The 15,977-nt window shown below is 44.6% G+C and overlaps 1 protein-coding gene across 7 annotated transcripts in view; it reads right to left on the bottom strand.

Annotated features, from left to right (window-relative positions):
* Window positions 1-690: 690 nt before the first annotated feature.
* TEX30 (testis expressed 30) overlaps window positions 691-15,977 on the bottom strand; it is a 41,740-nt gene continuing 26,453 nt past the window's right edge. The window contains exons 2-7 of one of the 7 annotated variants that reach the window (XM_079973089.1): window positions 12,743-12,975; window positions 5,041-5,111; window positions 3,970-4,200; window positions 3,473-3,524; window positions 2,119-2,321; window positions 691-1,152 (exon numbers count right to left, since the gene is read on the bottom strand). In XM_079973089.1, the coding sequence (XP_079829215.1) occupies window positions 988-1,152; window positions 2,119-2,321; window positions 3,473-3,524; window positions 3,970-4,200; window positions 5,041-5,085 (696 nt within the window). In that variant the 5' untranslated portion in view covers window positions 5,086-5,111; window positions 12,743-12,975 and the 3' untranslated portion in view covers window positions 691-987. Of the gene's footprint in view, window positions 1,153-2,118; window positions 2,322-3,472; window positions 3,525-3,969; window positions 4,201-5,040; window positions 5,112-5,992; window positions 6,424-7,120; window positions 7,330-12,742; window positions 12,998-15,977 lie in introns of those variants that run through there. The other 6 variants (XM_079973087.1, XM_079973084.1, XM_079973085.1 and 3 more) reach the window with 6 other exon arrangements.

Consider the following 15,977-nt stretch of genomic DNA (forward strand, 5'->3'; position numbering starts at 1 on the left):
GGGTCTAATCCCTCACTTGTCCCCCATAATAACCAGCCAGCCACCCTCCCTTGTGTTCTTCTGGAATTTTCTTGCAGAGCCTGTATGATGGTGCCGACTCTACGATGCAAAGTTTACTGTTTACTACTGTTTGCGGGTGGTGCTGTGGTCTAAACCAAAGAGCCTAGGGCTTGCTGATCAGAAGGTCAGTGGTTTGAATCTCCGCGACGGGGTGAGCTCCCGTTGCTCGGTCCCTGCTCCTGCCAACCTACCAGTTCGAAAGCACATCAAAGTGCAAGTAGATAAATAGGTACTGTTCTGGCGGGAAGGTAAACAGTGTTTCTGTGCACTGCTCTGGTTTGCCAGAAGCGGCTTCGTCATGCTGGCCACATGACCCGGAAGCTGTACGCCGGCTCCCTCAGCCAGTAAAGCGAGATGAGCGCCGCAACCCCAGAGTCGGTCACAACTGGACCTAACGGTCAGGGGTCCCTTTACCTTTACTGTTTGCATTCCCTTTTAGTCTGCATAGTCCAGATAATGTGACACCAAGCAATACCAACCTCAATGTTTCCCCCCTGTAAATTCAGGTTTACCCAATGCAGGTATAATCTGCTACGTTGGAGGAAATCGGTCTCCAAACTGCTCCACTTGGCATGGTATGGCCAGGCTACCCATTTCATGCAATCCAGTAAAGAATTGTCTGGTAACATATTTGCTTTGGAAAAAATACCAGGTATAAAAGTAGATGTGTGAGATACAATGCTTTTTTTAGAAAGTAAAAAACTGATTTATTTATTTCCGTTATCTCTGAACATTAACTATATATACACAAAACCAAATAGAACATATTTTACAATACAATGAAGTTACAAAAACACGCAGTTGTTTTTGCCAGTGCTTTAGCACAGAGCTGATTACTTATACTCCTATAAGTATTATTAATCCAAGTGTTATTAATCCATTCTATACCGAGTACAGAGGCTATTTGGAATTGGCCAATTGCTTCTGTCACTCTTCAATGATTTCTTTGATCCAAGACAAAACCTGCCTGTTTATTTCCATCGAGATGTCGTCTGCATTTCGTCCTCTCGCTGCCATGCTGTGGTTTGCTTTTTCAACCCAATGGATTTTCTTGGGCGCTTGCATTTTGACTGCAACACCATCCAGCAGTTGCTATTTAAACAAATGGAGGGACAAAATAGATCAGAAAGACGTATCTAACTCTTAAAGAGTTCATTTCCCACAGAAGCCAGCATTACTCGGGTGAGGCAGTCAATAACTGTCGGCATGGCACAGGAATATCTTTTGTCCATGTTGACTTCGCACGGTTCTCTAAGCAGAGCATCACGTGGGATGCAAGGGGGGAAAATTGTGGCGCTGAATAGTGCTAGCAAGATTATTAAAGAGCGCTGCCCTTAACTTCATGTGCACACACTTTAGTGGGTAAGATAGATTAATTTTTTTCTAGAAAATCTGCCTTGCTCTGGGAAAATATACAAAGCTCATTGCTATGACCTGCAGTAGAAAAGATGTAAAAGCATATACTATGTAAACAAAAGTTCTAAAATGAAGTATGGTTTGCTTTTGATACAAACTGGGCAATTCCAAAGGGGGAAATGTGTTTTTTTATGGGTTTGACTTATTTGTTAGTACTGACTAAGAAATAACTAAGTGTGGAGAAAGGGAGAGGAGGTGAAGCTTCTGTTAAAGCAGGGGTCAGCAAACTTTTTCAGAGGGGGCCAGTCCACTGTCCCTCAGACCTTGTGGGGGGCCGGACTAGATTTTGAAGAAAAAAAGTGAACAAATTCATATGCCCCACAAATAACCCACAGGTGCATTTTAAATAAAAGGACACAATTCTACTCATGTGAAAACACACTGATTCCTGGACCGTCCATGGGCCGGATTTAGAAGGCGATTGGGCCGCATCCAGCCCCCGGGCCTTAGTTTGCCTACCCATGTGTTTAAGAAACCAAAGCTTCTCACCCGCCATTAATTTGAACGTGGCAACCCAGCAAGACAAACCTCCAGAAGCTCCTTTCATTACCATGTTAGAAAACATGGGCTTATCTCATCGGTATTGCACATTTTAAGCAAGAGTGTTATTTGCTCCCCTTTCCAGCACGTCCAGGCACTCACTTTATCACACATCTCATCTGTATCTCCAGACACAAATAGCACAGGGGACTTAATGGACAATAAATCTTCATCCCGAAGTTTAGAGTGAAGCTTTGGTCGATGCAGCGGGTAAGACAAGCATATCAGACCTTGAATGAAGCTGTCCTTATGTTGGTCGGCTTCTCGTATTACAGAAGCGGCAGCGCGCGAGCCCATTGAACGGCCTACATCCCATTAAGAATCAAGGGGGGGGGGAATACATTATTTTTTGTGATTCGAGCTATGCATTCTGTATATTCAAGGACTTCTAATCCTCCGTATTTCTCTGCTGAAAGCACTCAAAACTGGGGAACCTGCTACAGTTGGTGCAGATTATCTAGGGATTAATTTACATGGAGGCAACATGAACTTTTGCAGCTACCTCAGTGCTGCTGGAGGAAATAGGCTTAAATCACAGCCAAGAAGCTGTCAAGGTCCGTAACAGTTTTAGGAAAAGTTCTGTTGGATCAGGTCAATTCCAGCTCTGACCAATTGGATGCCTTTAAGCGGGGGGAGAGAAGACAGACCATTCTGTCTGGCAAGCTGAAATACTTGTGCGGGTGAAAAGTGCAACACTGAATTCCTTATCAAATAGGTAGTTAGTGAATCGATGCATGGAGTTCCATAATTAAAGGTTTGGATCATAAAAGTAGAGTTGGAAGGGACCCTGAGGATCATCTAGTCCAACCCCCTGCAGGAATCTCAACTAGATTACACATGACAGATGGCCTTCCAACCTCTGCTTCAAAATCTCCAAGGAAGGAGAGGCCACCACCTCACGCAGTTCTTCCTGATGTTTAGTCAGAATCTCCTTTCGTGTAACTTGAATCCATTGGTTTGGGTCCTAGCCTCATTTGGAGGCAAAATGAACTGTTTATGTTGCCCTTTGACTCTTTAGGGTGAGGACAAAGGTCTGTGCTGTTCGGAAATGCTAAGCAGAAATACAGTGGTACCTCGGGTTAAGAACTTAATTCGTTCTGGAGGTCCGTTCTTAACCTGAAACCGTTCTTAACCTGAGGTACCACTTTAGCTAATGGGGCCTCCCGCTGCCGCCGCACAATTTCTGTTCTCATCCTGAGGTAAAGTTCTTAACCTGAGGTACTATTTCTGGGTTAGCGGAGTCTGTAACCTGAAATGTCTGTAACCTGAAGTGTCTGTAACCCGAGGTACCACTGTAGCTTAAATCCATATCTTTAAAATATACATATGCAGTCAACAACAACAAAAACCTGGTATGTGAAATGCCTGCCTCATTCAAAAATATTTGTCAGCACCCTGTTTTGCAGGAGGGAAATAAGAAGCCATGTTACATATATACGCCATCAAATTTTCTTACCTCCGAGAAAAATGCCAGAAAGTGTGTAGTTGCCGGATGATCTTAAATATTCCTTTTAAAAAAAGGTTAGAGATTAATATTTTTTGGATAATCAATACAAACATCTAGAAAGTAACTTGCTAAAAGATGCACACAGCAAAATGCAGTCTACTCGACACATATGTACCCTAACGAGAGCAGAAATACACAGAACAGGAATTGCTTTCAATATACTCAGTTCCTTACATAGTGAAAAATAAAGAAACCACATGAAAAAGATCTACGTATACATACATATAAATTTTATATATGAAGTCTACATGTTGACTGGAGGAAGCTACATATGGGCTATCTGGTTTAGACTGCAATCCAATACACACATTTATTCAGAAACCCAAATGAGCTAAATGGGGCTTAATCCCGGATAAAGAAGTAGAGGATTATAACACTTTAGGGTACAAGAATTAGCACAATGTTTCATTCTCTTTAAACTAAAAAGCAAACTTGGTCTTTCATACCACAACAGCCTTATATGCTTTAGTTCTATAGATGATATTGAGGCTTTTGCAGGTAAATCGCAGACACAGAAATCCATGAGAGGCCAGGTAATTTGCCAAAGATACAAGGTGAGAGAAATTCATATCACCAGATGCTCCGTGAGTGAGAATCACGGCATATGGCAGCTTCTTCTCAGGGATGGAGAAAACTGCGTCTAGATATTTGCTTCCAAATGGTATTTTCACACTGGTCTAGAAAGAAAAACACTGAAATCAGCGAATATGTCTTCAGCACGCATGCATAAAACACAGTGTATCAGACTAGCTGCCATGTTGGTCCTGTCCTTTGACACAGGACACTCCAAAAGGAAATGGAAATTGTTCTTGTGATGATGAAGCGCATTTCCAGATTCTCACAATTTTCAAGGCACATCCAGTCACATACTGGCAAATTCGGGTTGCACAATTATAGCTGATTGCTCAATAACCCCGCTTCCTAAAAATTTCAGACTTTTTGCTGTAAGGAAAGTGGTGGGGAACCACACTGGAAAGTGTGGAATGACACTTGCTGTGAGGCACTGCCATCTATCTAAACAAATCAAAATGAATGCTCATTACATAGCCAGTGTCACCTAATCTCCCTGTAAAACAAATCAGGATAAATCGTCAATAAACAAGTCATCTGGAGGCATCCTAAGAGACGTAAGAAGATACAGTTTTCTCTGTTCTTGTCAACGACCTAATTCAACATCTCCAAAGCCAAGTCACATTAATTATTCAGTTACTTTAATTCTCCTGTGTGTGAAAAATAAAATGCTGGTTTGTTTGGAAGTGTTCAAACAACGTTTAAACTATCCATATAATTAACAATGTAGAGCTGGACTTGTAAACACCAAGTAAAATGTTTTTACAAAACTTTTTTTTTCCTTTTTAGTAAAAGGTATAGACTAACATGGGCACACATGAAAAGTGGGGGTTTGTGTGTGTGTGTGCTAGTGGCTTCTGTGAATTTATTAAGCTTGTTAAGGATTAGAATAGGAGCTTTAAAACCAAAACTGTATACAAAGCAAAGATAAACTTGCGGTGACATACCTCTGAACAGTCACCCATTTTCCTGTTGCGATCTCGCAAGTTCATGTCTCAGAACGCTTGATAGCACGTCACTGTAATAAAATTAAACAAACATGAACGGCTGCCACCCAGCAGCTCAACATGCACAACCATAGGCGTATGGTCTATTGCTTGCTATGGGCAGGTAAAAACCCCCTTACTGGACATCCCACAGCCTCTGGTATTCAAAGATATACAGTGGAACCTTGGGTTACATATGCTTCAGGTTACACACTCCGCTTACCCAAATATAGTGCTTCAGGTTAAGAACTTTGCTTCAGGATAAGAACATAAATCGTGCTCCGGCGGTGCGGCAGCAGCAGGAGGCCCCATTAGCTAAAGAGGTGCCTCGGGTTAAGAACAGTTTCAGGTTAAGAATGGACCTCCGGAACGAATTAAGTACTTAACCCGAGGTACCACCGTACTGCCAGACATATTTGACTCCTACAGAACTTCCTTCCAGTCTTGTACACAGCTGCACAAACTACTCAGGGTCCATGGAGGTTAAACTACAGTGGTACCTCAGGTTAAGAACTTAATTCGTTCCGGAGGTCCGTTCTTAACCTGAAACTGTTCTTAACCTGAAGCACCACTTTAGCTAATGGGGCCTCCCGCTGCTGCTGAGCCAATGGAGCACAATTTCTGTTCTCATCCTGAAGCAAAGTTCTTAATCCGAGGTACTATTTCTGGGTTAGCCGAGTCTGTAACCTGACCGTGTCTGTAACCTGAAGCATATTTAACCCGAGGTACCACTGTAATGCCTTCCTCCTGCTCCATGTTAATAGACACACCCACCTACCCCGGGGCTTTCTCTTTGTGGAACAAAAAAAATCTGTCCAGACGTTTATCAAGATTTATCAGTTTCTGGGCCCAAAAAATTCAAAACAGGCAACCCAAATTACTAGTGCAACCAGACATGGGCAACTAAGCACACCTGCTCACCCTCTCAGTAGAAAAATATCTCAGTAAGTAGCAAAGAGAAAGCACACTGACTTGTGATCGTTGGATGGTGGGCGGTAGATAAATTTAAAAAATAATAAAATACGTAATAATAACTAAGGGGCATGAGGAACAAATTGGGGGGTGGGTTAGTTTTAAAGGGCAACAAACTTGACACTTACTTAGCTTGTTGCTATAGTTATCCCACAACAGAATCATAGAACTGGAAGGGACCACTTGGGTCACACAACCCCCTGCTTTAACCCACAAATTTGAGGCTAAGAGTATCATGCTTTAGTGGCCAAGCCATCCCTTGGTCCACAAGAAGAGTGAAGGAACTTCGCACTATTTGGGTTTTCTGCTTCAAGTATCAGGGACTGTGAAAGACAAGGAGAGCAGCCTTCTGGATGCACATATTGTAGCCCCTATACAGTGGCGTAGCGTGGGGGGTGCAGGGGGGGGCCGGCCGCACCGGGCGCAACATCTGGGGGTTAGGGGTAGGGGTAGGGGGCGCAAATCCACGGGTTAGGGGGCGCAAATTACTTGCCTTGCCCCGGGTGCTGACAACCCACGCTACGCCACTGCCCCTATACACACATAGTTCTTTGCCTGCCTTTCTGTGCTCCCCGTTTCGAGATGTCCCCTTTGTATTAATGTATAGAATCATAGGATTTGGGGCTTGGAAGGGACCCCGAGGGTCATCCAGTCGAACCCCCTGCAATGCAGAAATCTTTCTGCTGAGGATAAGGCGTTTTGTCCAAACTGGCAAAAACTGCAAGCTGCAATAAAATGGTAAGTTTTGAAGGTGCAGCAAGACATTTCTTTTTCGGGAGGGGGGCTGCAAAGGACCCCACCTGCGAGCTACGCACTCACAAAAGCAGAAACGCTGCTGGCAGATTCGTAAGAGGGGCTACGACGCAGCAATAAAACTGCCGGAACAAGCACAAAAGCTAAGCAGGACCCGGCGTGGTTTCGCACTGGGTGGGCGAGACTGCGTGTTTTGCATTGCACGGGGTTGGACTAGATCGCCCTCGGGGTCCCTTTAGGATTCCAAGAGAGATTTCTCTTTCAAAAAAACAAAACCCCGATTCTTTCTTTCCCCTCCTTCTAAGAAAACTCCAACCCGGCGCTCCTAAAGCTGCAGCATCCCTTATGGCTCGTTTACTCGGGAGTAAGTCCCGCTGGATCCGGCAGGAGGAGAAACTTGCTCCCGAAGTCATGCGCGCCCGGGAACACGGCTCCTTCTTTCCCCTTCCCGCAAGAGTGGCAGCAATTGCGCGCTACGCAATTGCATGCTGGGAGATGTAGTACGCGCGCCGAAGTGAAAGCCCAGCCTGCGGCTCCTAATGCGGAGCGAGGAAGTCGAAGAAAAAGAGGGACGCGCCTACAATAACGCCTTGCCCCCCACACCCACCCACCCCGACGTACACCCGGTGTCTTTAAGGCGCGCACACACGCAGTCAAATGGAATCATTTGTTGTTGTTGTTGTTTAGTTGTTTAGTCGTGTCCGACTCTTTGTGACCCCCATGGACCAGAGCACGCCAGGCACTCCTGTCCAGTGGCGTAGCGTGGGGGGTGCAGGGGGGGCCGGCCGCACCGGGCGCAACATCTGGGGGGGCGCGCTCGCCGCCTCCGGAGTCGCCGAAGAGCCTCGGGCGCAGGCTGTAGCAGAGCCCCATGTCTCGCGGAACCGATGAGCTGTGCGCACGTTCGGGCTGAAGGCGTCCAGCAGGCAGCGGCTCTCAGCGCTCGCCACGGTCCCCGCGCGCCAGGCAGCCCCTCCTCACAGCCCCGCCGCAGCTGCTGAGCCATGTTGCATTTTCCTCGCCTCTCTGCCCTCCTCCTCCTCCTCCGGGCAAGCGGCGTCGTTTGGGCGGCAGCGCCAGCGGCAACTCACCTCAGATCACCTGACATGGACCTGCCGCCGCCGTGGCTACCTTACCGTAAATACCCCAGTCCAGGCAGCAGCAAGAAGAAGCTGGCAGCGGCGGCAGGTTAGGGGCGCAAATTACTTGCCTTGCCCGGGTTAGGGGGCGCAAATTACTTGCCTTGCCCCGGGTGCTGACAACCCACGCTACGCTGCTGCTCCTGTCTTCCACTGCCTCCCGCAGTTTGGTCAAACTCATGTTGGTAGCTTCAAGAACATTGTCCAACCATCTTATCCTCTGTCGTCTCCTTCTCCTTGTGCCCTCCATCTTTCCCAACATCAGGGTCTTTTCCAGGGAGTCTTCTCTTCTCATGAGGTGGCCAAAGTATTGGAGCCTCAGCTTCACGATCTGTCCTTCCAGTGAGCACTCAGGGCTGATTTCCTTCAGAATGGAGAGGTTTGATCTTCTTGCAGTCCATGGGACTCTCGAGAGTCTCCTCCAGCACCAGAATTCAAAAGCATCAATTCTTCAGCGATCAGCCTTCTTTATGATCCAGCTCTCACTTCCATACATCACTACTGGGAAAACCATGGCTTTAACTATACAGACCTTTGTTGGCAAGGTGATGTCTTTGCTTTTTAAGATGCTGTCTAGGTTTGTCATTGCTTTTCTCCCAAGAAACAGGTGTCTTTTAATTTCATGACTGCTCTCACCATCTGCAGTGATCATGGAGCCCAAGAAAGTAAAATCTCTCACAGCCTCCATTTCTTCCCCTTCTATTTGCCAGGCGGTGATGGGACCAGTGGCCATGATCTTGGGTTTTTTTTATGTTGAGCTTCAGACCATATTTTGCGCTCTCCTCTTTCACCCTCATTAAAAGGTTCTTTAATTCCTCCTCACTTTCTGCCATCAAGGTTGTGTCATCTGCATATCTGAGGTTGTTGATATTTCTTCCGGCAATCTTAATTCCGGTTTGGGATTCATCCAGCCCAGCCTTTCGCATGATGAATTCTGTATATAAGTTAAATAAGCAGGGAGACAATATACAGCCTTGCCGTACTCCTTTCCCAATTTTGAACCAATCAGTTGTTCCATATCCAGTTCTAACTGTAGCTTCTTGTCCCACGTAGAGATTTCTCAGGAGACAGATGAGGTGATCAGGCACTCCCATTTCTTTAAGAACTTGCCATAGTTTGCTGTGGTCAACACAGACAAAGGCTTTTGCATAGTCAATGAAGCAGAAGTAGATGTATTTCTGGAACTCTCTAGCTTTCTCCATAATCCAGCGCATGTTTGCAATTTGGTCTCTGGTTCCTCTGCCCGTTCGAAATCCAGCTTGCACTTCTGGGAGTTCTTGGTCCACATACTGCTTAAGCCTATCTTGTAGAATTTTAAGTATAACCTTGCTAGCGTGTAAAATGAGTGCAATCGTGCAGTAGTTGGAGCATTCTTTGGCACTGCCCTTCTTTGGGATTGGGATGTAGACTGATCTTCTCCAATCCTCTGGTCACTGCTGAGTTTTCCAAACTTGCTAGCATATTGAGTGTAGCACCTTAACAGCATCTTTTAAAATTTTAAATAGTTCAGGTGAAATATCATCACTTCCACTGGCCTTGTTGTTAGCAGTGCCTTCTAATCATAACAAGAGCCAAAACAAAGACACAAAGAATTAATATCAATAAGAGCAACAAACCCCCCAATAAAAGCCCCTATGTTCTTGTTGTTGTTCCTGCCCATCTGGCTGGGTTTCCCCAGCCACTTACAGTGGTACCTCATTTTAAGAACAGCCCTGTTTACGAACTATTCAGATTACGAACTCCGAAAAACCGGAAGTAGTGTCCTGGTTTGTGAACTTTACCTCAGTTTATGAATGGAAACCGAACATTGGAAGAGCATTGGCAGCGGGAGACCTCATTAGGGAAAGCGCGCCTTGGTTTAAGAACGGTTTCGGTTTAAGAACGGACTTTTGGAACGGATTGAGTTCATAAACCGAGGTACGACTATATAAAAACACAGTCAAACATCAAACTATAGGTCCCAGGATTCTTGGGCAGAGAAGGGCTTTGAACAAACCGTTGTGTGTGCTGTCTTTGTAACTAGCTCCGCTTTCTGTTTTCAGAGCAGAAAACTGCTGGGAGAGGGACTTTATGGAAAAAAAAGTGGAATAAAGTGCACTGTTTGCAAGAAGACATCTGTGAATGCACTCTGTTGGGATTGCAAACCACCGGAGCCTTTTAATAAATGAAAGCTTTGAAAGCAACCACCAAGGGCTGAGAAATCGGGTCCAGATTGTGAGAGTGTAAATTCAGATTATCCCTCCTCTCCCCTCCCTTCCCACCAGGAATAATATTTAAGGCTGCATGCACGCTGGACATTTAGAACACATTGCCCCTCCATAGAGTAGACCCGGAACTGTAGTTCCATTTAGCGTTAGATCAGAGCAAATGGGAATTGGGGAAACCCCAAATTGCTGGGGGTTTGGAAGGGCAGGAAAGCAGGACAAGACAAAAGTGTGGATAATCCCTAAATTTGCTTCCTGTTCGCCACCCTGTGGTTATAAGGGAGCATATTACTCCCAAAGGGACGCGGGTGGTGCTGTGGGTTAAACCACAGAGCCTAGGACTTGCCAATCAGAAGGTTGCGGTTCAAATCCGGCGGTTCGAATCCCCGCGACGGGGTGAGCTCCTGTTGCTCGGTCCCTGCTCCTGCCCACCTAGCAGTTTGAAAGCAAGTCAAAGTGCAAGTAGATATATAGGTACCACTTCGGCGGGAAGGTAAACGGCATTTCCGTGCGCTGCTCTGGTTCGCCAGAAGTGGCTTTGTCATGCTGGCCACATGACCCGGAAGCTGTACGTCGGCTCCCTCAGCCAATAAAGCGAGATGAGCACCGCAACCCCAGAGTCAGCCATGACTGGACCTAACGGTCAGGGGTCCCTTTACCTTTATTACTCACAAAGTGAAGGGTGGATTTTATTGTCATCAAAGAACTGCTTTCTGATGGTGTGCCAAAAAAAATCTAGGTTTTTAAAAAAACCTAATTCCACACCAGCAACCTTTATAATTTTATGGGTTTAGGAGATAAACAATTATTTGCAGGGATAGCAAAGATTTCTGTGTTTGCTATTTATAGATCTAAGACCTGCAAACAGCACGTGCAAAGGAGTCAGTGCAGGTACTATTAAATGCAGAATTTCTGAGCAGACACTTCAGGAAGTTTCCTTTGTCAACATTTAAAAGTCAATAGGCCTGCTGACCCGGCTGCTATTTTGGGCTGTGTTCACCAGTTGGAAATCTGCTTGCATCATGGTTTAATGCCTGCTGGGAAATAAATGTGCCAAAGATCTTCGTGTCAACTGACTTCACACTAGTGGAATTTGTTAAGACCAAAAGTCAAAATCCACAAGCCCTGTGATAAGCTCATCCAAGAAATCGACTTGGCTGCTATGTGTATCTTCTAGACATTCCTTTCTAAATTAGCCAGGGCAGAGAAGTATCAAAGAGAGACCGCTTGCCAAGTTAAAAATAATTATTAGGAAAACATAACACAGGGTAAAAGGTCTGAACCTAGTCAGGAACTGCTTTCTTCAGATTCAACAAAGAAGTTGTTTTGGAATCAAAAGGGCAAAGGAATGCCTCCATCTAGTTAAGATGAGTAGCCAATAAAATTTCTGCTGTTATAAGGCAATATTTCATTGCTTTGATGAAGTTCTGAGTAAGGGATGGAAGGGCTTCTCAATTATCTCAGTTTCTCCACTTGCCATGTTGAATTCAGCTTTCTACATTTCTACTGCAATTTGCTATTTTTAAAATGAAAATTATTGAGCATTTAGCACAAATTTATCCCAATGAACACATTTTTGTATGCAGTTTGGATTAACGTACACATTTTTACAAGCAATTTACCCTAATATAATGCATTTGTGTACGTTATGTTCACTAACCTTATTCATTTTTATACGCATCTCCCCCTAATGTAGACATTTTTAAAAATTTGCTTGAAGGATTGCTTTGCAAAATTTGAATAAGTTCAAATAGGGAAGGATGGCTGTATTGTTTCAGAAAATGCACATTTGATATATTTTCCTTTAAATGCAAAGTGTATTGAATTCTTAACCCTATCCAAAGCTCTGAGCAGTGAACCTCCACACACACCCTGCCCAAAACTGAAACCACACCCCAAAGTGAAACACCCACACAACCTGCCCCACACAAACAGCCCTTTCACAACACTGCATCATCTACTGATCCAAACTCGCGCACACTAACCCACACTGAAACCCCATGCATACTCCACTAAACCCCCACTACCAACCCCATCCTGCCCTGCAACCCCTCCCCACACTGCAGCAACACACCTTGATCCATACTGAAACCCTCACATGCACACTGAAAGACACACACATACACACACCTTGGTCTAATGGATGGAACTAGGAACCTTGAAACAGCGGGAGCAGTCTTGCTGCAAGAAAATCCTGTTTGTTTCTTTTTCACATTTTAGGATGTGTGAGCGTCTATGCTGAAGGGGAGCACCCTTGCATTTTTCAAAGCCTGCACTGGGTAGCCGAACTGATAGATCCCAGACGATGTGGCCTACAGTTCCCATCAGTTTCCGCCATCAGAAACTATGGCACATGTAGCGCGAAATTTACATTCGCTCTACAATCCAGTGCAAGCTTTGTATACAAACGTCCTATATTGCGTTTCCTCCCTCCGAGGGGGAAAGCAAGGAACAGTGATCTTGCATCTTCTTTAGCTTTAGTTATTATTGAGCACCTGCCCATCAGCAATCTGACAGTCCTAAGTTTTAGACCTATTGTAGAAGGATGGAATAGGAACGTTAGCAAATCTCTGTCTCCTCCTTGTATTGCATCACCTTTCAGCGCAGCCCCTAGAAACCTTAAGCAGAATGCACACCATCTATTTTGATCACAGATGTGTGTAGACTGCCTCCAGTTATATTTAGTTCAGATCATTATAAAATTCCCAAAGAGGTTCCAGGATGTAGTCATAGAATAATATGCATTCTCGTCTTAAGGAATACAAATAGAGGGGGGAAACAGAGATGAAGGCAGTAGAATCACCCGGCTTCTTCTTCTTCTTCTTCTTCTTCTTCTTCTTCTTCTTCTTCCTCTTCCTCTTCCTCTTCCTCTGATTCTTCTGCTTCTTTCTAAAGAGTAAAGTGAAATAAAGACTAAAGTTGGTCTTGTTGAGAAAAAAGAATCACACCCGAAGACATGCACACTAAAGGTGAGATCTGAAGGAGTTGTGTCCGATTCTTCATTCCTTCCCCCCCCCCCCGCCCCCCGCTCTCTGGGAAAGATATTATAGTATGATTTTATAATCATCAGAACACATCAAGGGAAATAGCTCTCATTTACCAAGCGCATCGTGCATCTCTTAAGCAAGGAGTGTGGGGGCGGGGAAGATATTTACCATCTGAAATAAATCAATAAATAGCAAGGTGTATTTGACTCGTTTCTAATGTGGTATGGTAAGTATCACGATGGCCTGCTTAAAAAACATGTGCCTCTTTAGGAAATAATAACATTATTCATTGAGATCTACATTAACTTTCTGCTAGCTATTGCACAGCTCCTGGTAAAGTTTTCTGTTATCTTTTGGAAACGCACAGCTGCCAATTTAAAAAGGAAAAAAAAGAAAAATATTTGGCCATTGATGCACTCAATCATTTTTTAAAAACTAATAATTTTTATTATAGATTTTCTTTGATTACAAAAGTACATGCATTGTCTCTTTCTTCCGGGTCATAGAGTCTTTTCTACAGATCAGTTACATTCAACGTGAGACTTAAGTGTTGTATACAATATATGATGCCATCACTCCTGAGTTCCCCTCTCTAGTAAAGGTAAAGGGACCCCTGACCATTAGGTCCAGTCGTGGCTGACTCTGGGGTTGTGGCGCTCATCTCGCTTTATTGGCTGAGGGAGCCGGCGTACAGCTTCCGGGTCATGTGGCCAACATGACTAAGCCGCTTCTGGCAAACCAGAGCAGCACACGGAAACGCCGTTTACCTTCCCGCCAGAGTGGCACCGATTTATCTACTTGCACTTTGAGGTGCTTTTGAACTGCTAGGTTGGCAGGAGCAGGGACCGAGCAACGGGAGCTCACCCCGTTGCGGGGATTCGAACTGCCGACCTTCTGATCGGCGAGTCCTAGGCTCTGTGGTTTAACCCACAGCGCCACCCACGTCCCTCCCCTCTCTGGAAGAAGAAGAAGAAGTTGTTATTATTTATACCCCGCCCATCTGGCTGGGTTTCCCCTGCCACTCTGGGCAGCTTCCAACAAAACACTAAAATACAATAACCTATTAAACCTATTAAAAGTGGGAACATGGTATTCTGAGAGCTCTGGATGATAAAATGATCCAGATGCCATCTATATTCAAGACACAATGTACCTTCCAAAGCCAACCAAACACAAGTTGGGGTGCATTGTTAGGCCTACTGAGTGGCAATGAGGGAAACAAAAAGGTCTCGCATCCTCAAGCAGAAGTCCTGCAGAGCTTCTCAGAGTGGCCAAAGGGCTTTTGGCATCTGCACCTGTGTGTGGAGCTATTCAACTTTCTGGATCCCATCGTGAATTGTTTATGAGAAACTTTGGGGGTCTAGTTGTTTGCCTCTGTACTGATATCCATTCTGTTGTTGTTGCAGAATCTGTCAAGGCACTGTCTGAATAAAGATTAGGGGATCATTTTCAGTTACTGCAGTTACATGAACAGGGTCCTTGAAGAAATGCATTCGACAAGTTATCCTCACCTAGGAATTTCTGTCTGGATTACAGTGGTGCCTCGCAGGACGAAAATAATCCGTTCCGCGAGTCTCTTCGTCTAGCGGTTTTTTCGTCTTGCGAAGCATCCCTATTAGCGGATTAGCGGATTAGCGCTATTAGCGGCTTAGCGGCTTAGAAAAAGGGGGGAAAGGGGAAAAACTCGCAAGACTCGCAAGACGTTTTTGTCTTGCGAAGCGCCTCGAAAAACGGAAATCCCTTTCGTCTAGCGGGTTTTTCGTCTTGCAAGGCATTCGTCTTGCGGGGCACCACTGTATCCCCAACAAAAAGGACTCTGGTCTTTAAACCTTTTTTTCCAACTCATTATACATCATTTCCCAATATTCTTTTACCTTTTTACATATCCACCACATATGGAAAAAGGTCCCTTCCCTTTCTTTACATTTCCAAAATGTATCGGATTGTACTTTATACATCTTAGCCAACCTACTCAGAGTTAGATACCATCTGTGAATCATTTTCAAATAGTTCTCTTTCAGTGCGTAACATGAAGTAAATTTCAAATCACTTTCTCAAAGTTTCTCCCAGAGGTTTAGGTCTATATTGTGTCCTATATCCATTGCCCAGTGTGTCACTGAAGCTTTAACCGGCTCGTCTTTGTTGTTGTTGTAGTATTTTTATTAAAGATTTTCTTGATTTACAGAAGTATGTGTAATGTCTCTCTCTTGTATTTTTTCCATGTAACATTTTTACTAATCAGTTTCATTTATTGAGACATTAGGAAGAAAAGAGGGAGAGGGGTGGAGGGGTGGAAGATGGGTAGAGGTGGGGGTGGGATCAGGTGGCAATGTTTCTATTTTGCTTAATGTATGTAGGGTTTGGTGTCAGTGTTGCTTGTGCAGGTTCTCTGCTGTTCACTTGTGTTCCTTTGGTGGTGAGAGAGGTTGGGGTTGGCCTTGTTTGTTTGTGATTGGCTGTAGTGATCTTTGTTTTCGTGTGTGAGTGAGGTGGGTGGGTATTTTGGATCAGGTTAGCCATATTGATTTGTATGCTGTTGGTGGATTATTGTCATTGTCTTGTTGGGCTGTGTATGTGATAAAGGGGAGCCATACCGGGGTAAAGGCGTCTTCTTCTGTTTGTCCCCGTGTCAGTTTCAGTTTATTGGTTAATTTTCCTAGTAAGGCTGTTTCCCATACTATTTGGTACCATTGGTCCATGCTTACTCCTGACAGGTCTCTCCAGTGTCTGGTTATGGTGTTTCTGGCTGCTGAAAATAGGTGGGTTATGAATTCTTTGTGGTGTAAATGGGCATTGTTCTGGCTCATCTTTTGTTTCCCATTCTAATGAAAGGTTATACATTC

The sequence above is a fragment of the Podarcis cretensis genome (assembly GCF_951804945.1).
Source record: "Podarcis cretensis genome assembly, chromosome: 4".
Lineage (NCBI taxonomy): Eukaryota > Metazoa > Chordata > Lepidosauria > Squamata > Lacertidae > Podarcis > Podarcis cretensis.